The 22639-nt window shown below is 40.7% G+C and overlaps 1 protein-coding gene across 5 annotated transcripts in view; it reads left to right on the plus strand.

Annotated features, from left to right (window-relative positions):
• sobpa (sine oculis binding protein homolog (Drosophila) a) overlaps positions 1–19702 on the plus strand; it is a 52309-nt gene extending 32607 nt beyond the window's left edge. For 3 of the 5 annotated variants that reach the window (XM_061062595.1, XM_061062590.1, XM_061062591.1), the window contains 3 exons: positions 4014–4109; positions 10012–12055; positions 15683–19702. In XM_061062595.1, coding sequence (XP_060918578.1) covers positions 4014–4109; positions 10012–12054 — 2139 coding nt within the window. In that variant the 3' untranslated portion in view covers position 12055; positions 15683–19702. The remainder of the gene's footprint in view (positions 1–4013; positions 4110–10011; positions 12056–15682) is intronic. The other 2 variants (XM_061062593.1, XM_061062594.1) reach the window with 1 other exon arrangement.
• Positions 19703–22639: the final 2937 nt, after the last annotated feature.

The following is a 22639-nucleotide window of genomic DNA, read 5'->3' on the forward strand; positions in this document are numbered from 1 at the left end:
TGTCACATGTGCATCTGCACCTTCATTTCAGTATTTGGGATGAGCTCCGCTGCGCTCGTCTGTGTTTGTCTTTGGATTTTTGAAAGCCTGCCTGTGAGCGTCTTTGCTTTTGGAAACGCAGCTTTTGTTGGCAGGTGACGGCCACACACACACACCTGGGCATGTATCTATGCCCAGATGGATGCTTGCATGGCGGCAGCTGGTGTGACGTCCCCTCAGGACGCTGGAGACACCGGGGGGGGGGGGGGGGGGAGAGCTGGACGACCGGTGTCCTGCTCTGTCGTTCTTATAAGGAACTTCAGCTGGGTGGCAGCTGCAGTCTGCTGGCAGTAAGAAAAAATAATACACCTTTTAAAATAACAGGACAACTGGCAAGGATGCTGCATTTCCCCAAAGTGTTAATTGAGTATCTATCTATCTATCTATCTATCTATCTATCTATCTATCTATCTATCTCCTTCATGTGTATGGCTCCCTGTGTGCACCTCACGTCTCGTTCACAGTGCCAACACCTCATTAGTACAATATGCAAATGAACTGGCGCCAGGCCAGAGGGTCACAGCACAAACTGGAGATGGAATAATAGCCCAATGGACCATCTTTGTGTGTAAGCGTGTCTGTGTGTGTGTGTGTGTGTGTGTGTGTGTCCTTAAATTCCTGCCTGGATTCATGTGTGTGTTGATGTACCTGTCCGTGTGAGTGTGTGAGTGTGTGAGTGTGTGTCCGAGCTCATGCTGAGCAGACCGGGCGCATATGTGTGTGTTTGTGTGCTGAAATGGGTCAGTCTACGCCTACTGTTCATTTAGTGCACACACAGCTTCACAATAACCATGTCCAGTGTCCACACAAGCTCTGGTTTTGTGTCAAAGTAGAAATCTCTACCCGTTTTCATTGTAAAATGTCTGTGCTGAACAACAGTTTCTGTCAGATTCTGACGCTATCCTTTCCGGTTCAAATAACAAAACACTTCACCAGACACAAGGCGGCTGTATCTGATTTATTTCTTGGTTTTGGAATTAGAAACCCTACCTGGAGGTGGGAGAAGCAGATGGAAGCAGAGGCAAACTCAATCAGTCTATGGACAAAACGTGTCAAATATACTCCAGAATTGCCCTTTGGTATGATCAGGAGATTAACAGACTGGAGGCTAAGTTACCCATGAACAAATCAAAACCAAAGGTTGCAGTGAGTCATTTAAGAAACAGGATATGACAGAGATCCACTCGGGCCAGTGTCTCACCTGTGAGCGACATCAGCTCTGTGTGAAATGTCAGTTTGGGGGCTGCGTAACGACATGATGAGCATGTATAATTGAGGTTAAATCTCCCACACACTGAGGTCTATGTCGTACAAAAGTACATTTAATTAAATGAAACACAATGGAGCAATTTGGCACAGTGCCAGCCAGGCAAAGCATCATCACAACATCTTTGTAAAAAAAAATTTAAGTGCCAACATCTGCTTAAAGAGCATCGACTTCCTGTGCAGAATAAGTGACTCACTGAGCGCAGGAGAAGGTGAGTCACTTATTCACCTGCCATAAATGTTTAAATTGTAATATCACAGCATGAGAAATTAAAGCGTCAGTGTAGCTACTGAAGAAATAAACACATAATCCTTGACTCCTATAGATAACATTATATACTGTTGAACAACTTCAACAAATTTGCACTCAACCACAGTATTCATGTTTTTACAGCAGTCTAACGTCTGACAGGTTAGTGAAGAACCACAGAAATGATATCAAACCAGTGTCAAAAAGTGTCCATGGTGGGATGGGTTTATCCCAATAAGGTCAAACATTGACTCCAATCCAGTCAATTAAGTTAATTACAGTTTTTCTCAGTCGCTTTGGTACATTTCTCGAATCATCCTCGACATTTGCAAAACTGTAAGTGCATTTCTCAAAACAATTCGTACAAATAGCAAAACACCATGGATTACCTGCAAAAGCCAGTCTCTTGCTCAAAATCCTTAGTTCATCTCTCAAAAGTAAATATCTGTGTCAATGAACATGTCAGTGACATCAGAATGACAAGTCCTTGTGTCATTGTGTACGGATAAGACAGTCAAATTGCTTAGTCATGTTGTCAATATAACAGTGTACTCTGGAGGGGTGTTCTGATATAAACTATGGCTAAAGTTCTGATGACAATTATTGTAAATTGTAAATTACACCTTAGTGTATGTGGGAGATTGATTGCAAGAGACTGGACAAGATTCACATTTACGCTTTTACTGTTAGTACTGTAATTTGTTGACAGACCATGTCATTGAGATACAGAAAGGAAAAGACAGCACTGCATAGCACAAAGAAAAAAACAAAAAAACAAAAGTAGTAATGTGAACATAGGACAATCTCCTTTGGGAAAACTGTACATGCAGTGCTGTAGGAATTACAGTGCAGTCTTCCTACACCTCCTGACCTTCCTGTCTGTTGGGCCACAAATTCTCATCCACATCACAACTAATATCTTCTCTTGTGATGCAGCGTGGAAAGAATCTTTTAGAGTGTCTTATCCAGCCTCTGCAGGCATCTGCTGTGATGTCATCACACGCCGCATCCATGGCAGCCAGAAGGGTCATCTGTGTATGTGGCTGGCGATCATATACTTTCCATCTCCATGCTGAGAAATATTCCTCAATGGGGTTAAGGAATGGGGAGTAGGGGGAGAGGAAGTCCATCAGCATCCTGTTGTGGGTCGCAAACCATTGCCTGATAATGTTGGAGCGATGGAGATTCACCTGGGAGCAATTTACCAATTCAGGACAGATTTAGAAAAAAAGTCTAATGGAAATTTATAGAAATATGCTTGACATATTATGACAACTTGTTCAACCATTTTGCATGTAAAGACTTTGAGAGTTTGGTTAAATCAAGTTATTAATTTTTTTTAGAAAAACTCAGTGTCGCTTTGACCTGATCAGGAGTCTTAAGCCTTTTACAGATTGTGAATCTGCATCAGAACCATAACGAAGCTGTCATCACACCTTTCTACTTACACATTAAATCTGCAATGATGCAATATTTGTCCCCCAGTGTGTGGTTTCACATTGTATGACGGCATTGGGGATGCATAACATGCATAACATTACATACATTACTTCCGGTTAGACATTGCCAACCTCTCCCCCCCATCTCTGTCACTACCCCCGATGGCAGGTCAGAGGCGCGATGACTTCGCCCCACCATTATGCCTCAGTGCCCGAGGCTGTGAACCCACTGACAGTGAACAGACACGGTTGAAAATTTGCCCCCAATTCATTTTTTATGGCACTCATCCGATTTGCTGCTCATGCATGATGGGATACCTGGTGATGCAAACCAAGCTGGCAGTGTTGCTTTTTAACAACTTTTCTCCTTTATTAAGTCAAAATCCTCCATACAAAGAAAAATTGCTGGTTTGTTTGAAAAGACCCCTTCTGTGAATTCAAGACAACGAGTAACCAGTCAAATTTCAGTGGGCACACACTTATCCCTCTTTTAACAGGTTATGTGGAAGCACCATTAGTAACCAGTACAAAGATTGTTATGGCGTGCAGTGACTTTTAGTATGACCTTTAACCTCCTGTTTAGTGTAAGCAGAGAAGAGGTACTGACTGTTAAAATAACTGCTCCTGTTATGAACATTACATCTAAATAAATCTAGTAGAAAAGAGATCTTTAAGAAGCATGTAAAGAGATATTTTGAATTTCCCCACCACCTTAAATCACAAAAGCCGAGGTGTATGAATTATTTTTGGTAGTTAAGAGCACTTCTGATGTCTGAACCAAATGTCTGAGACTCCTCAGCCATGCACATGCATGCACACTCACTCACACACTCACTTTTGTTTCAGATAGTTCTGTTTAATTGGTTTGTCCCCAAACCAATCACTGTTCACTCATTTTAAAGTCACCATTTCTGTTCATCTTTCTCAGTGTTGTTTTCCATTTCTGAGTTTCCTTGTTGCCTCTGTTCACCTGTTTATTTTGTCCATTCGTAAAGCCCAGCCATTATTTCTCCCCCCAGGCGAGAGACGACGATGGCCTCGGTGGGAAATTACCCCAGCACAGCTTTACTCAGGACACGCCCAGGCTTGTCTTCAAGACAAACAGCGATGTGCTTGTAAGGACCATAACCATTTAACACCAGATAGAGTTTAAGCTTGATGGCTAATGCACAAAAATGTTTTGCTGTTGTTCTTGTTTAAGTGTATAATTTTCTCATCATTGCTTCCTGACATGTCAACAGACTGGTTCATATTTGGGCTTCACTGTAAAAGCAGATATTAACCATCACAGAGGGTAGAGCCCAAAGATAAGAGACGGAGGAGAAACAACACTCAATTATAACACATTTTAGGACATTTAAGTTTGAGCGTTTCAACTTTTGTCATGCATTATCATTTGATTTGCTCATTTTCATTATACATTCTAATTCAATGACTTGTGACCTGGGATTTGTTGAACAATGCAAAAAAATCTCCAGAATTAAAGTGGATATATCATTTTAGCAATAATAACACAGTTATTTTTGAACTAAATCTTGTACATTTACATATTAATGTTTTAGTTCATCATGAAGCATTTTCATATCTCTTACTTTGGGAAATGTTGTCTACAAAAAGTATGATGAATGCTTCATGACTACAAACCAAAAAGACCATGAGCACACACCATGCAATTTCTAATTTGAAAGGAAAAGGGAACATTTTGTCAACTATCCTAACATTTTAATGTCATTCTGTATATCTTATAAGAACGCTGTTGACATTAGATGGGCAAAGACCTACAAGGACTCAACCGCACAGGTTTGAACACTCATTGTTATTATATGCTTTCTACCAGCCAACACCCTGGCCCTGCACAATTGGCTCCAAAATGTATGATTAAATATTCACACACAGATTACAGACAAATATCCTGGAACCTCTGCCCTTCCATGACTGTGTGTTTTCAGAGAACATTAGCGCCTATACAAATGGTAGACAGAACTATATTTATGTTGGTGTAGGTGAATGCCATTTTTAACAAACGAGTCCTCATATGTATTTTTACCACAACCTGTCCAACTGTCCAACTGCTCCTGTCTTGCAACATAGGAATGATTCAATAGGAGAAGAAAAGACTAAAGCCATTAAAGACCAGAAGCTTTCAGCGCATACAGAATATATATTTTTTTGCATTCTTGTTAAGAGGTAGATGAGAAGATAGATGCTGTTTGCATGTGCACACTTGCTCAGTGTATCTAAATCAGCCTACCAGAACCTTGTCTGTTTAACCCGTACAAAGTTTAAACATGATAATCTTTGTCTTCTCTATGAGTTTTCCGGACACAAGTGGAGAATCCAGGAGAAAAAAAAATTCAACAAGTAATAAAAACCCCCTAAAAACCCCCTAAAAACCCCTGCATGTTGTTTTTATACTCTAGTGTTTGCACGGATTAAACAAATGAGATCTTAAGTGTCTTCACTGAATCAAGAGGTGCTGGAAAGCAGGTTTTCATAACATTAGAAAAGTCTAGTTTGCTTCATTGTCTTTCCAGTCATTTCCATTTGAGGGATGTTATGTGAGGCCAACAAATAAGCTAGCAAACTGCAGGCTCTAGCAGCATAGTGTATTTACAGGCTTGTTTGCTTAATTGTCAAAGTTTTGACTTTAATAAAATTGGAAACAAACATCTTGGTCTACATGCCAACAGAGATATTTTTATCTCACTGAGGTCTGCTGCACAATCCTCCTGGTCTATCATCAATCTTACATGGAGTTACTTAACTAACAGTGACTGTGTGCTCTGAAATATAGTGCTATTTATGTTCACCTGGTCAAGTGAGAATGGCCTTTCTATGTCACATCTATAATGACTGAGGATGTGATGGCTGGTATTGATGAATGCAGTCTTACAGGGAGTGTTTTTTTTTAAACTACAGTTTAAACTTTTCTTTCTAAATTCATATTTTTCATGAAGAGCTCAATGACACAAAGCAGCTAAAAAAAACACAAGACTCAATTTGAGCCATAGACTGTATATAAGGATGGACAAGGCACTTCAACCTCCAGCTGTTGTACAAAGATGAAGCCAAAATACTCCTCCGATAAAATTGCAAATATCAGGTCAGTACAGTCCACAGCAGTGAGCTCAATGACTCTTGTGTTAGTGTTTGTTACATTTCCTCCATTACACTGCTAGTCCGGTGCACACAGTGCCGCGGGAGCCGCTTTTCTTCAATAGAGCTGCCAATCAAGATGTTTTATACCTTTTTCCAATAACTACTCAAAGAGAAAAAACGATGATTTTAACACAGATTGGCAGTATGATAACTATTACAATGAAAACAATGAAGATGGGTTTGAGAAATGAATTATTATTTGACAGGAATTTTGATTTATAGATTGACCTATGTCCCATCTGTTAAGATAGAGGAGGCGGGACCTAAACTGCAGCCAGTCAGTAGAGGGGAGCTCTAAGTCTTTTGGCTTCACTTCAGGCACGTTATTGCGTTGTCCATTCTTCATACAGGCTTTGATGTGACTAAATTATGTTTATACCTACCAGGTAGTTAAACCCCTCATGATAGATTTTTCATTAAATGGGGCCACTGTAAATAGATATTTTAGCTAATCACGGTAACAAGTCCACATGTAGCAGATGGTCTCTAAGGGCTGCCAAAGTTTGATTTTCTTGTGTAAACTTTGGTGTACACTTTATTCTGTTTTCTTTCCCAATGAACCAGATGCTTAAAGATCCCTGTGTCTTGCTAAATCCAACACTTTTTGGACTGAATCCAAAATAGAAAAAGCACAGTGACTTCATCGTATCACTCATAGACTTGAATTGGACTCTTAATGCTGCAGATTGGTTGGAGTAAGAGATGACTGAACCAAAAAACCAAGGGACTGTCTCGCTTCAAGCACTGCGGTTCACTTTCAGGGGCTTAATCCTTGTGTTTTGAACTCAGTGATTAAACCCGCAATCTGAGAAGTGTCAAAAGAATTGCATTTCAACCTTAACAGGAAGACATACAAGCTGCACTTTTACTGCTTAAACTTCTTCACTCTCCAAACCCCTTCATCCTACATGCAAAACCACTTCAGGCACTGTCTGAAACCCTCCAGCCTCTTAACCCTCTGCAACCTCCTCCTCTTCTTCATGCTCTTCATTATCTGAATCCTCCACAGTGTTCTGCAATGGCTTTCACATCTGCAACCTCCTCCTCTTCTTCTTGCTCTTCATTATCTGAATCCTCCACATTGTTCTGCAATAGATTTCACATCTACAACCTCTCCCTCTTCTTTACTGCCTTCACACTTCTCTGCAACCTGTTGGTCCTCATCCTATTTCTTCACCTCTGTTTCTGTTCCTAAACATTTCTGTTCATTCCCTAAAAACGTCCCCTGATCATCATCATCGCCTAACTTGTTAATGTAATGTAAATGACACATTACTAGCTTTTGGTAGTTCTTGGGATTCTTTAGTGTCACTACCCCTTAGTGGGATCAGAGGGTAAAGGAGGAAGAAAACAATGCCTGCTGAGGTGATTGCACTCGTTTGGAAGCACGATAATTGCTGTAATGCAAACGGGTAAACTGCACCGCCGATGCTGGTTCGTTGGCCACGATGGAAATAAATGACCATAATTACATTCAACTGCAAACATCTGTGTATAGAGTGGAGAGAGAGGGAGAGAAGCACAACTCCATTAGCGTAATGCACAGTGAAATTTCACTCAGTGCAGAAAGTCGTTAAGTGCTCTCCATCTGTCTTTCTGAGTCGAGGAAAAAATGTTCAGCACATTTATTATTTAGAATATCCTACCATATCCTACCGTTATCAAGCTTAACTTGCGAGAGCACCTTTTTGACTTTTACTCGGTCATGGCTCATTGAGTTAGCGAGGACTAAATGGGGGGATAAAACGAGTAGAATTCAAGGGACTGATATCTGAGCACCATCAGCGTACTGGTTAAGCAAGTCGAGTCTCTGATCAGTTCTCGCTGGGGTTACTTTTGTCCTCAATTCGCTTGGCCTGTGCTCTTTCCATCTGTTAGTTTTAAAAAATGTCTTCTGAATTGCATTATGATTAAAAACTTTCTCCAATTGCAGAAGTACAGTCCATCTTTTAAAACTTTTGGAAGATTCTTCTGTTAGATCCAAACCAAATTGTACCAGACAATCTGATGTAAAACACATAATCTACACTTAAGAACATGATGTTTTACACATGTTAAAACTGCAGGACAGCAGTTTGAATTTAAATCCACTACCATGCGTTAACCATGCGAGTCCACTTTCTTTCAGTCGCTGCCAAACTGGATCCTGCCAAGTAAACCTATGTTGCTATGCGGCGTGAAAAAGGAGTTTATCCACCTTCCGGTTGCATCCCTCAACTTATTAACATTCAGCTTGGGGGCTTAAGGGTCTGTGTGATGGATGGATGCCGTTGAGGGGTCTGACAACTGATTAATGCCTTAATTATCTCCAGCGAGGACCTGCCACTCCTCCCGGAGCTGACAGAGTGAGCTGTGTGTGGCCTGACGAGTAACGCCGTGTTCAGGGCTCGCCCACTGCTATCTGCTCTACCAGGGTCACATTCATTTTCCTCCTAAAGGAGAATGTGCACGTTTTGTGCTGAAAAGGTGTATAACTATGATGAAACAGTACAGCAGGGTCTCATGGGATCATGGCCGCTGCAGCGAGGTAGAACACAACTTTTCACTTTACCCTCTATGTGGTTGGTTCTAGTGCTTGTTTGCTCTCTGCAAACTGAACTGCTGCTGCCTTTTGGCACAACATGTGATGAAAAAATATAGCTTCAAACTGAACTGGCAATTTCAATCAAGTTATGATAAATTAAATTATGTGCTTTTAATATTCTTTACAAATCCCAGTGTGACCCTGTGATCCTGCAGATCTAATTCAGCAATACGTAAAGAAAAATAACTGATTTGGACTTGTGTAAAGGAAACCTGTTACCAAAGCATTTAAGAGGATGGATGCTGCTGCACACATCTTAAAGTCTCAACAAAGTTATTCTCACATGATTGGATATCAATAAACATTATTACTGGAAAATAACAAAATGAAGAGAATTCATAAACTACTACCATTGTAAGAGCTGATGTTTGTATGCTCACTTAACAGTCAAGTGAGGTCTGAGAGGTATTGAGAGATTATTTGGTATAACCAGTTATGGTAGAATTTTGTGATGTTGTTTTTATGGCAATTTATAATTTATTAAGATGTCCATGTGTCCAAATATCTAGACCTCTTTTATACAGTCTCTACTTGTAATCTTTTCATGCAAAATCAACAACAATGCAGTGTTAGTTGTCCTCATTGCATCACATTCTGGTCTCTCTAAATTGCCAACCCGATGAATACAAAACTGCTGTTTTCAACATTATTAAGTGCATTTGAATTGTCTTTTTCCCCAGTAAATGCATTGTTAATACTTCAATTACTACATGCAGAAATGGAAGGACTTAGATGGGTCGTAAAATGTTCTTTTTCATGCAAGTGTGGGAGGCCTTTTGAGGGAATAATCTTTGTGTCCTGTTGAGATTGGGGAGTCTGACAGGGATCTGTAGTTAAATCAGACAGAGATTGTCTTTATTGCCAACAGAAGGTGTAGATGGGTATTCCCTGTAAGAGACAAAGTCACTTGAATAACACTTAGCAGCAATATGTCATCAGATACACATTTACCTCTTAGTAAGGAAAACACATTAATATAGGCAAACCAACATCACATATTCAAATGCTAATTCACACAGACACACATTTAAAAAAACCTCAAAAGTCAGGTGTCCGCTCTCGACAGATCTTTAAAAGTATCTAGAAACAGCATCAGTTTCCTTAAAAAACATAGACGTGCTTATATCCAGATGGTTTGTAGGATGAGCTTCTGTTTACCAGGGTATTTCAGAGGAGATTGTGGTAGTACTTAATCAAAAACAAATTAGAAGTGTTTTGTATGCAGCGTGACAGGTGCTGATGCAATGTGTGTACTGTGTGTGTTTGTGTTGCAGGTGTGTGACTGGTGCAAACATATTCGCCACACTAAGGAGTACCTGGACTTCGGCGCTGGCGAGAGGAGGCTGCAGTTCTGCAGTGCCAAATGCCTGAACCAATACAAGATGGACATTTTCTACAAGGAGACACAGGCTGCACTACCTGGAGGGCTGTGTAACCCAGGACATGGGGCAGGTGGGGAGGGGAAGCTGGAGTGCAGTGGAGGGGTACAGCTGCTCACTCCTGAATCTTGGGGAACTTCGTTGACGGACCTCCGACGTACAGCTCCCTCACCAGGGGGCCCGTCCATGAACTCCACTTTGGCTCCTTCTACTTCTTCTGCCACATCGCCCTTAGACACGACTGCTGTCTGCTCCCCATCCTCTTCCTCTTCAGCCAAGATCCCTACACCTAGACCTCACGAGAGCCCCACCCTTCCCCCACCACATGTTCCCTCTTTGCACCCACCCGTTGGGGTTCCCCCTGGTAGCCCTCCCATGGTGATGACACCCCGGGGACCAATGCCCCTGCCTCTGTTCATGGAGCATCAAATGATGCAGCAGATGCGTCCACCTTATCTGCGCCAGTCCGGCCACCCTGGCCATCCTGGAGGGCCCAATAGCCCCCTGTCAAACCCTATGATCCCTGGTATCGGTCCTCCACCTCAACAAAGAAACATTGGTCCAGCATCAAGCCCTATGCATAGGCCCCTGCTGTCTCCACATGTCCACCCCTCAAATAATCCAAACCCTGGTATGATGCCTCCCCATCCCGGTTTCCCCATGCCAGGCCTTCACCCTTTCCCCCCAGTTAACATGATGCCCAATGGACGCATTCCAATGCCCCCAATGATGAACTTAGGCATGCCATCCCTGGCCCCTTTGGTACCCCCACCAACACTCTTGGTACCATATCCCGTCATTGTACCCCTCCCGGTCCCAATCCCTATTCCAATCCCAATCCCCTTCAACTCTAAGAGTTTCAGGGACCAGCCAATGAACAGTGGCCCTGTCCATGTTGCTCCAGAGTCCGCTGAAGCTTCAGCTCCTGGGCCCCACTCTCCGGGTTCCTCTGGCGAAAGAGGGGAGCAGAAATTAGATTCAGCTGGAGCAGGGCATCTCTCTCCTGTGCGCTTAGAGAGAAGCAGGTCAGGGTTGGTGGACTTGACTGTGAAGGCAGAGGACAATTCAGGCAACCTGTGTCTAAACAGTGGCACCGGCATGTTGGATGGGGTGATTGATCTCACTGTTGGTCAGAGGTCTTGCCAACACCAGGTAATTCAGAGGATGCTACCTGGGGTCCAGGTCAAAGTAGAAGCAGAGGCTGAATCAAGATCTCCACCAGCTGCTGGGCTTGGAAGGGAAGGGAAATTTAGTCAGGATGGGGTGGAAGACGGGCTTATACAGGGCCTCCTTAGTTCTATAGAGCTGGAAGGGGCAGCACAACCAAAAACACTGGAATCATTAGGCCCACCCTCCAGCAATGGCAGCCCTTCTTGCAATGCTGATCATCCAATGAGCCAGCTTAACTCCAGTTTTACCCCACCACCCTTACCCAGCACCACACGGACCCTTACCCAACCCCTGCCACAGCTTCAAACTAACCCTGCTGCCCCTTGTAATGTCATAGTCAATGGTACTGGATGGCATTCGCTTCTTACTCCTGCCTTTGAGTCCTGCCCTGACCGAAGAGAAGGGGACAGAGAGGCAGAGAAGCAGCCGGCCAAAGGTGAGTTAGAACGTGAGGCACTGAAAGAGAACAATTGCTTGGTTGGAGACTGGGAGCCTGGCAAGCGTGGCCCGGTGCAAGACGAGATGGTGGATACAGTGGAGGGTAAACCCGACTCTGACTCCAACTTGGAGGAGGGTGAGCACGCCTATTCCCTGCCGCTGCTCTCTACTGGAGGCTGTGTGGTCATACAGCCTGTGCCAAAGCCTGGCGCCGACAAGACAGCCATCCTGTCCTGCTCCATCAGTGCCCCTTTATCATCAGCCGGGAGCCCCGAGCTGGAGCCGCCGTTAAAAAGGAGGTGTCTGCGAATCCGCAATCAAAATAAATGAGGTGCGTTTCACTCAGTGTGCTCCCACAAACACTTTTAAGCAGTTGCACTCACTTGTATGTATTTAAGAAAAGATTTATACCAATTAATTCAGTGACATTTAGTAATTCACAGTGGGGTACCCATCAAATAATCAGCAAGGTTTGATGATTTAAATGTCTTTCAGTCCCCAGATTGAACCATTTGGAATAATCTCTGTTACCTCCAAAATATGTTTGAACAAGTTGTTCAGTATTCCATCCTAAGTCTTTTTATCTTAACATTTTAAACTCTAGCTTCAGGGTTTTTTAATGATTATATATGATTAGTCCAATTGCATATCATTGTTTTAAAATGTCACAATTAGCCACATCACCTTAACAGAGTTTATAGTGAGATGCATAATTCAAGGGAAGATGCAGAGTTCCCCAGTACAGAAGAGGTCAAACACGCATTCACTGAATTACTATCTGAAAGGTTTTACTGGCAAGGCCCCAACTAAAACCCCTCATGACAGACAATGTTCATGTGATGTTTCTTGTAACAGGGAGGAGCTCTGGAGAAACCTTAGTGGGGGGTTAGGGGAAAAGATGTAAACATTAATTCTACAATTCTACAATTCACTTAGCAGACGCTTTTATCCAAAGCGACGTTCATCAGAGAGTAAGTACAACACAAGCAAGGATCTAGAAAAAAGGGAACAATGTCAGTAAGAGCAAACGATCAGCTTTGAGTCTGATTGGACACACAGGTGCTGACAGGAAGTGACCAGAGGTAAAGCACAACATTGAGGGCAGTTCTTGAGAGCTCTAATCAGTATAGAAACCATCTTATAAGTCGTCGTTATCAAACAAAAACCATCGTCATTACCATCATCATCATCAATAATATGGAGACTATCATCATTAAGTTAGTAGATATTCATGAAAGAGCTGGGTCTTTAGCTTTTTCATAAAGGTGCAGAGGGACTCATAAATTACATTTTTTATATTATGTAGTTTTTCATACATCCAGGGATTCTAGGCTATAACGGGCCGAGCACTTACAGACTGAAATAATAAGCAGTGGTGTAGTGCAGGGTACGCAGGTATTTTTCAATCTCCATTGGGTATACCTAATTCTAAACCTCCTCTGATTCACGGAATTGATTGATTGACAATATTCAGTAGTATGCTAAAAAAATGTCCTTGGATGGTGAAGGGTAATACGCACTTACTAAATATGCAAAAGTAGTCTTACATGTCACTGTTTATAACAGAGGCTGTTAATACTCTGCTGGACGGGCCACTTAAAAAACATTTTGGGGAAAAATAAAGAGTATACCCACTTCTTTAGGCACCACTACTCTACTGATAATAAGGATATTTACTTTAATGGCAGTGCATTGCAATCTTTTGTGACTTCTTCATCCATGAGTTTAGACTGTACACATGCTGTATATTTCTGAGGCAGCACATTTCTCACGTTTCACAGGAAGATAACGTGTTGCTTTACTTTCACTGGCAGATCACAGCAATGAGCTTTAGAATGGAACTGGGAAGTCTTTCATGTCAATTGATTTATTCAACACCTTAATTGCAAATCTAATGATGCACTCCTCGAGCTGTTAATTTAATGAAATTGTAATCAAGAGCAATTGAAGGCCAATTCAAGTTGTGGTAACACGAGGCGAGCGCTCTGAATCAGAGTAATTAATAATGACAAAAGATGGAAATCAAGACCTGTGCACCGTTAGTACTGCTCAGATCACCCTAGCAGCTGAAATGACTCACAGGAGTGATGGAGAAATGTATGTGAATAGAAAAATACTCAAAGATACACATTTTTGATTACTGATAGCAGAAACATCTTTTAGCTGTATCTCACCTTTTCCCCCGTGTTTGCAAAATCACAAGTCATTCATAATGAATTAACTAAAACATTATGTAAAATTTATGTCACCGGAGAAGCAGATGCTGAATATTTCATTCTTTATTTGCCCAAAAGTGTCCTCAAGCTGATCCAGACTGCATGCACAAAAGAGAATTTACAAAGAAATAGAGAATTAGCTTTTTCTACAATTTCATTCTCTGTGTATTTACACCAAGACTGTTATTGTGCTGTTCTTTAATGAGACCTATTGCTTCCAAATAAACACCTCATAGTCTCTTTCTTACCTTTGAACAATAATTGGAACTGCTAGGCTGTAGGGATGTCAGGATGCACTACAATATAATATGTTCTAGATACTAGGTTCATAATATGATACTTTTTAATGAAAACATGAGATTGAGGTCCAATTATGAATAAATATAAATATTTGAATTAAATTTAAACTGTTACGACTCGACACAAGGGTGAACCATAACATAAACAACAAAATGCAAAACATCACTTACTCTTTATTTCTCTTCATAAAGTGTAGACATACTTAGTTATAGTTATACATAGTTATTCATGAGGTTGTTTAATTACCAATAAAACAATGCATCATTTTCTTTATAAAAAGTCATTTTTGTATATTTTATTTATTAAAAAACACAAATTTAAAAAAAATCCCACCTCCCACCTCTTCACTCCTCCCTCATTATTTCACATGCAGAAATTTGAGGAGGGATGATATAATATCTTAAACCCCCTAGTTGGAGCCTTCAGATGGATGCTGGGGTGGTGATGGGGCTGAAAGCAAGAGCACAAACTGGTGCAGGTCAGAGCTGGCAATAAGAGAGCAGAGGGAGAGACCGGAAATCTTGCAGCTTAAATAGACCGCCAATTGGTGTTGTGTTGAATAATGACGCATGTCATGGGTAAAATCAGTGCAGCTTGAGTTGTCTGCCTAAACTAGCGCCCACATTGCCCCCATGTACAGTATGGCACAAATAGGGAAAATGTCTTTAAATAAACAGATGCAGCCTATATTTCTGACAATGAGGTCCAGAAGACACTGAATTTTCAGTGTCTTCAATCAACTTTATGTCGCCAAATATAAGTTTCCATTCACATTCTTTAAAATGTGGGTCATTTCAACTGGCTCTAACAGTGAAATCATCACCCCAAACCCTTAAAACACCAATGCAAGCAGTAATCTCTCGGGGTTTCAAATCCCTTTCCCAGCATATGTTATTTTTGTGTTTTGGTGTCTCTAGCTTATCAATGTGGCGCTTGTGTTTTACAAGCTGCATCATGTTGGAAGGGCTATTTGTGTTCTTCATCAGTTCTCTACAATATTTGCACATTGCTTTTGTCTTGTCCATTAACCAAACTTCTTGCGTCTACCATCCCACTTTGAAACAAAACCGGTCTAAACCTCAGATTCCTCATTTTCTTCCACTATGTTTGTGTGTGTGTGTGTGTGTGTGTGTGTGTGTGTGTGTGTGTGTGTGTGTGTGTGTGTGTGTGTGTGTGTGTGTGTGTGTGTGTGTGTTATTCAGCTACTAATGTCAAACAAGAGAAGACAAAGGCTGATAGGGCCCTCTGCTGGTTAAATAAGTAGAATTGCAATTTATATTTTTGTCCAATCGATTGAAATTGTCCATATTTGTATTGATTTTTGAATGTACTGCGAGGTACGGTTACATCCCTGCATCAGTTTGACCTCAACAGAAACATGTTTGGTAAAGCCTGCTTCACCCAGTGACTCAGTCTAATTGTCTTCCCACTCTGTTCCACAGATGGACACTCTGAGGACCACAGTGCCATCAACGACACTCACTTGTCCACCCCACACCTCTCAATCCCAGCCTCCAAAACTTCTTTACCAAGCATGTGCACATACACTCTCACACACACACACACACACACACACACACACACACACACACACACACACACACACACACACACACACAAACCAACATTTTTCTGGTTCTCACTCATCGTCCAGTCTACCAGCACCACAAATCGCCTTTGATGACTGATGAGAGTCCAGAATAACGTGTTATGTGTCATCAAAATGAGTGGACAGGACTCATTTTGACACTCGGGATGGACTGAACTTCTACAGACTTGATGTCATGGCCAGCAGGATCACAAAACTTCTGAAATGTATATTCCTGCAACAGGAGGACTTTACCCCCACTGCTTCTCTCCCCATTTAGAGACCTTCAGCCCACAGTGGCTCTTAAACCTTAAACCGCACTCCCCTATCAAAGCGAGAGTATTGTCTTTTACTATGGAATGCACTACAGGGACTGCTGGGACAGGAGCCCCAGAAAAAGAGATTTCCATCCCTTAAATGCTCCCAGTTCTGTCCAACCTGATGCCTCACCACAGGTTCAAAATCTCTGCTCGTGTAAGTGTCGGTTTTTTTTTTTAACACACCTTGTCACAAAGGCATAGAAGGGTGTCCCAACGCATATATTTCAGAGCCAATGAGATGACAATAAAATAGCAGAAAGTCTTTTGACAGCTTGTCCACAATCAGCAAAACAGTGTTCCTTCCCACCTAACACAAAGTGTTCTGGGTGATTGTGATGTGTGGAAGATAAAAAAGAAGCACAAGTATAAAAACTTAAAATGCAATGTGGCTGAAGGACAATTTAAAGAGGTTATTACAATCACAGGAAGGGAAACAGTCCTTCTTTAAGATGAGAATTAATCCATCTGATTCAACTAACTGGAGGATAAATTATGAACCTTCACCAGCAAGAAATGATGTGTGGGTGGACTCTTGCAATCTCTGCCATTTTTCTGTGGCATTGATTTGTTTGCTCTTAAACTTTACTGATTTGAATATATATTGTTACACAAGAATAAGACAGAGTTTTCATGATAATCATTCCTACTGTAGACACTTTCATACCCTTGTGAGCACCATCCGATAGCTTAAAACAGTGGGACATGCAGGTAACAGTTACAGGGCTCTTTGCTGTTTCAGAACATTTCATGGCATGGCAGTGTAGACGCTCTGCCAACCTGCAGAGGGTACTGGCTCCCGCAGGCTAGTTCTTAATCTTTTCTATTATACATTACCAGTGATGTTCCTGTAATGGGTTAGTTTTAGAGTCACTGCACTGAATTTAGAGGGGCAGAGGGAAGCCAGCAGTTTCATAAATAATTCTTCTGGGACCTGGAGGGAAACTGCTGAAGTAACACAGCAGAAATATTTCTTCAGTAAACACACTGAAGACAAACTCATTTTAAAAATAGTTTGAGACATATTAAAAACATTGCTTTATTCTTGTCCACGACCTGCCATGTTGCTTCTTTTTTTTGCCATTTTTAATTTGATTTAAGCCAAATTTAAAGCATTTGTTGTCCTTGATTCATGTCATACTCCATGTACAGACTCTTTGGATTGCTGTCACCCATACAATTAGATCTGATCCAGTTACACATCTCAAGCCAACTTCAGTCTAGTTTACTCTCCTATAACGGAGGGGGATTTGTGTACTAGTGAGAGACAAGGTATTATCATATGCCAAAGGCCTCTGGTGTGTTGAAACAAAACATGTCGCCTAGTTTTCAGGGGAAATGGGAATTAAAACTGGAGATTTGAGAAGATAATTTATAGTTGCCAAAATAACTAGCACTTATTTTTTTTTTTAAAGGAAGGAAGATGCGGGAGAATACAAGTGGGTGTCAAAAGCAGTATTACTGTAACTGTTGTCTCTTTTAATGGTTTATAAAGTCCATACAGCCCTTTGATGTGTCACCTTGCAGACAAACTGAAAATACAACCTTGGATTAAATAGATAACGTAGGACCAGATGTGTACCAATCCTACCTTTCTATTTACCCTTCAGCTTTTGTTTCATTTCATTCTCTCAAGGTGAAATATTGTGTAATTATTCCTTCATCATTCTCTTTGTCCAAACAAGGCCCCAGCATTTATTCATACCAATATCTGCACGTCACAACCATACTTAAGAGTACACTTTAACACATAACACACACTAAATCTGTCTACCTGTGTTTGAAGCCGGGTCAAGCAGAGAGCCCAGTTGAAGTTACAGAGTGTTGACTCACAGTAAGCAGTGTGAAACTCTATCTGTTGACTGTTAGTCAGGCATTTAGGCTCAGCTTGCTGCTTGCCAAGGCCCAGCTTTGGTGTCAACTAAAGCATTTCCTTGCCCTCCGTTTTATTTCTCTCCAAGCAAAGGCAGTGAAAACGGTCTTTGTGAGGATGCTTATTTTGGTCTTGGTTGCCCTTTTTTTCTGCCTCACATATGTACATAATTAGACATATTCCTTCCTGCAGTCTGATTTACAGACTATAACTGGAGAAAAGAAATTAAGGAATAATATTCCACCCTGAAGTGTCCCTCTTGAGCGTTTCATTGTCTCAGCAAGAATCTTGCTTTTGAAAGAACAGAAAGCCATGTTGGTGTATCATGAAAACATAGTAGCTTGTAGTTTTACACTGGTAGTGTGTAGTTTAGGGCTTGATTAAAACTCGGACCAGCATCCAGCCAAGAGCAGGATTTTAGAGGCCCCATGCCCTCCAAAAAACACTCCCAAACAAGTTGACCAGAGACCCAGAATAGTCTCTTCAAATCGTAAATTATTACTTGAATTTCTCACATTTTATTTATTCAGGTAACTGTTTAGTAACACTTTCTATAAATTGCATTTCTTATTAAACTTTTAAAAAAGTGCCCACTGTGTGTAGGTTTCCAGGATGTAAAGTCCCCCCAGAGTGCAAAAACATACAGAGGACATGACTTCTTCAATGGTAGCTACACACCTGTAAAAAACCTGAGCCAATGGTATAGCATGATATCATTTCCTATTTGTAAGTCCAGCACGATGCAGTCAAAGAGTGGACGGATTCTCAGCTAGAGGAAAATAGATTTCAGAATGAATTTTTACACAATCTGGTTCATTTGCTTTTGTTTTCTCAAGCTACCACTTTAGCATACACTGCACCAAGCTAACAAGGCAGCTAGCATCTTCTTCTAAACTGGGGGACTGACCTTGTTAAGGAAAAGAAGGGTGTCAGTGCTGTTATCATATGACATGTAGACTGATAAATGTTTGTCCTGCTAGCAGCGGAGACGAGTGATGGCAGTGTTGGCAGATTGCCTTTGAATGTACTGAATACATTCATGTCATCCAGAGGATAAGCCCTTTTCTAAATCGGCCTCTATCAGGTTTCCTCTAGCACCAACCATAGAACTATATGACCTTTGTACAAAATATATTCAAAGCAGAAACTGAGAAGATTTCAGTTTACGAAATAGCGAGTAAAATTAAAGGCTTTTAATCAGTGAAGCTGCAGCTAGCAGACGGTTAGCTTATAGCCTAGCTTGAGACTGAAAGTCTGAGGAAGCTACTCTGGCTCCATCTAAAGGTTTAAACAATTATTATTCTATCAGTACCTAAGTATAAAGCTCACTTATAGCTCATTTGTGCTAAGATAAGCTATGCTAACCAGCTGATGGTTGTAGCTTTAAAAAGGAGTGATGCTGTTACCTTAAAATAACAGAGATTTTTCCTTCAATTTCTCACCCAAAAGAACGCATGCTATTTATTTGCCAACATATTTCTGACCTTTCTTTTCTAAGGCTAAATTTACAATTTTATTCCTACTGCTGATCTCCTCCCCATCATTTTACTAGCGCTCTGATTCTGTGTTCATGAGTTTATATTTGTTGAAGCACAAACCAATATCTTTGCTTTCTCTTTTGCTTGACACCCACATTCAGACACACACACACACACACACACACACACACACACACACACACACACACACACACACACACACACTCATATACATTAAAAAAACGAGATGCACGTTATGTTGACTCCTAATCTGCACCATGTTGGGAAGGCATTGCACACAATATACTTCTCATGTCTGAGACTGGACATATGGGAGCCTCACTCTAATGTGGAAATCCTGGACTGCTGTTTCAGTTGTGGTGATGGCAAACAGACTTGTGACAAATCTCCAGCATTCCTTTTTTGATGATGGACTACAGGCCGGGTCAACAGCCTGAAATTATGCAATGACAACTAACTTCAATCCTAATATGGACAATTGGTCCACAGACAAAATAAAACATGACTTCATGTTACTTTTCAAAAACAACAGAGAAGTTGCCTTAACTCTTGCTTGTATAATCTCTACAGTTAAGACAATGACGCTCGCTTGTAAAGAAGACTCTCCCTTCTTTGTACAAAATGAAATATACCAGAAACAACAACTTTGTTATCTTGCTAGTGTCAATGTATAGATGATCAGCTTTTTTCTGTAACTTGTATGGACCGTCACATTTTTGCTAAGAAGAAACCTTTCTCCCAAATCCCTCGTTCCTCAACTTCAAATCTGTTCAACGTTTTAACTCGTGGTGGACTGTCAATCTTTTTGTGTACATTTTATAGTATTATTTATTGTTGACAAGTTTTGCATTTGCAAATGAAAAAAAAAAGAAGGTGATTTGGCCAGAGCATTCTAGTCCGATGCAGACGCCCAGTGAACAGTGAAATGCTTTTTTTAATTATTAAAAATGGAGAAAACATTTTTGAGAGGAGATGATCTTCTGTTTTTTTTAATTATTATTATTATTATGATGATGTAACATGTACATAACATGTGGCCAAAGTTTCTTTGGAAAAAAATCATTTTTGTGTTGTAACAGTATTTGTTTTATCCAGTGAATTGCTCATGAAGACAAATAAATAAGAGACACACACATGTCTGTTTCACATGGGTCATATCTGCTCATTCTTTGTACAACGTCAAGGAACCTGCACACATAAAATAAATCTTAAGAGGACATTTAAAATCATAAAAGTATCACCTATATTATGTGTTTGAGATTTCTACTTAATGCCTAACTTTATTACATAATTAGGAGCATATCAGACAGAATTAGTGCAAACGTGTGAAAATCACAACTTGCATGTGAATTTCAGAGTAAGTGTCGTTTTTTTGTCATAAAGGCATAAAAGGGTGTCCCAACGCATAGATTTTAGAGCCAATGAGATGACAAAAAATAGCAGAAAGTCTTTTGACAGCTTGTCCACAATCAGCAAAACAGTGTTCCTTCCCACCTAACACAAAGTGTTCTGGGTGATTGTGATGTGTGGAAGATAAAAAAGAAGCACAAGTATAAAAACTTAAAATGCAATGTGGCTGAAGGACAATTTAAAGAGGTTATTACAATCACAGGAAGGGAAACAGTCCTTCTTTAAGATGAGAATTAATCCATCTGATTCAACTAACTGGAGGATAAATTATGAACCTTCACCAGCAAGAAATGATGTGTGGGTGGACTCTTGCAATCTCTGCCATTTTTCTGTGGCATTGATTTGTTTGCTCTTAAACTTTACTGATTTGAATATATATTGTTACACAAGAATAAGACAGAGTTTTCATGATAATCATTCCTACTGTAGACAATTTCATACCCTTGTGAGCACCATCCGATAGCTTAAAACAGTGGGACATGCAGGTAACAGTTAAAAAAATGGAAAATAAAAGGCTGAGTACTTCTTTAAAAGGGAATATTTCAGTTAACGTTCTATAACGTGCAATTAGTCACTTTTTCTTTATCATATGTGTCTGCAAGTAAACCACCAGGTCAATATTTGTTTACAAAAAGCATTCAGAACGCTCAACGTGATGGAAAACATTTAATTCCTGAGAATCTGCAGTGTTGTCGTTTTGTCATGATACCTGACACTTTCTTAAGAACCCATTTCATTAGGCAACAAATTGTCAATCATGAATTTGAAAAAAAGTTCAAGATTAAACAAAAACAAGCATGACACTAACACCATAAAAACGAACATGCTAACTGTCCAAAAGTTATGAAACATTAAAGGGGTCATATTATGCTTTTTCTGGTTTTATATGCCCTTTAGTGTGTTTTCCAAGTGTCCTGTGCATGTTTAGGCACATGTATGTGCAAAAATTCTTCTCCTACGTCCTCCTGTTAGCTGTAGCATTAGCTGCATGTAACGCTCGGTTCTAGCCCCCCTCGATAAAAATTTGCCAGTGTGACGTCTTGTCAGTGTGAGATCACTGATCTAAGCCCATTGGCTCGTTGTGGCAAGCCCTGCAGCAGTTGGACGCCCGTTAACTTCTGTAGCACGCCCACGATATGCCGTAGTCTGCGGTAGCACAGTAGTGCTAAGGTGCTAATGTTTTTGCTCCCCTCGGACGGAGCCAAAGTGGCTGCATTCCCAATATGGTAAAAGGGGTGTGACATTTCCAAGATGCGTGCTGAGCGACTGACCAATTACGGCAGAGCCGACAGGCCGACCAATCAGATCAGACTTGGCACACGTGGGGACTCTGAACGTGGGCACTTCAGAGCCTTAGAGTCAGAAGTGAGCCGGTGCATGGAGCGGCAGTACATGAAAACAGACACTTTTTTATAACTTTAGCTATTGTGAACATACTTTAGTAGGTACATAGATTAAATATATGAACCCCAAAAAGGGCATAATATGACCTCTTTAATGTATGTGTGATTACGTGTTTAAACATATTTTAGAATTTTTAATCATTTATAACTAGCCAGGCTTCAGTTTTACTGTTTAAATATTGATAACTGAGATTAAGTGGGTTAGAAAACCACAGGCACATAATTATTAGATCAGTAATAACTACATGCTACTACTTGCTGATAATTAGCCCTTCATTGATGAAGACAGGAATCAAGTCATGACTTCAA

Source organism: Labrus mixtus, chromosome 18 (genome assembly GCF_963584025.1).
Source record: "Labrus mixtus chromosome 18, fLabMix1.1, whole genome shotgun sequence".
In the NCBI taxonomy this organism is placed as follows: domain Eukaryota; kingdom Metazoa; phylum Chordata; class Actinopteri; order Labriformes; family Labridae; genus Labrus; species Labrus mixtus.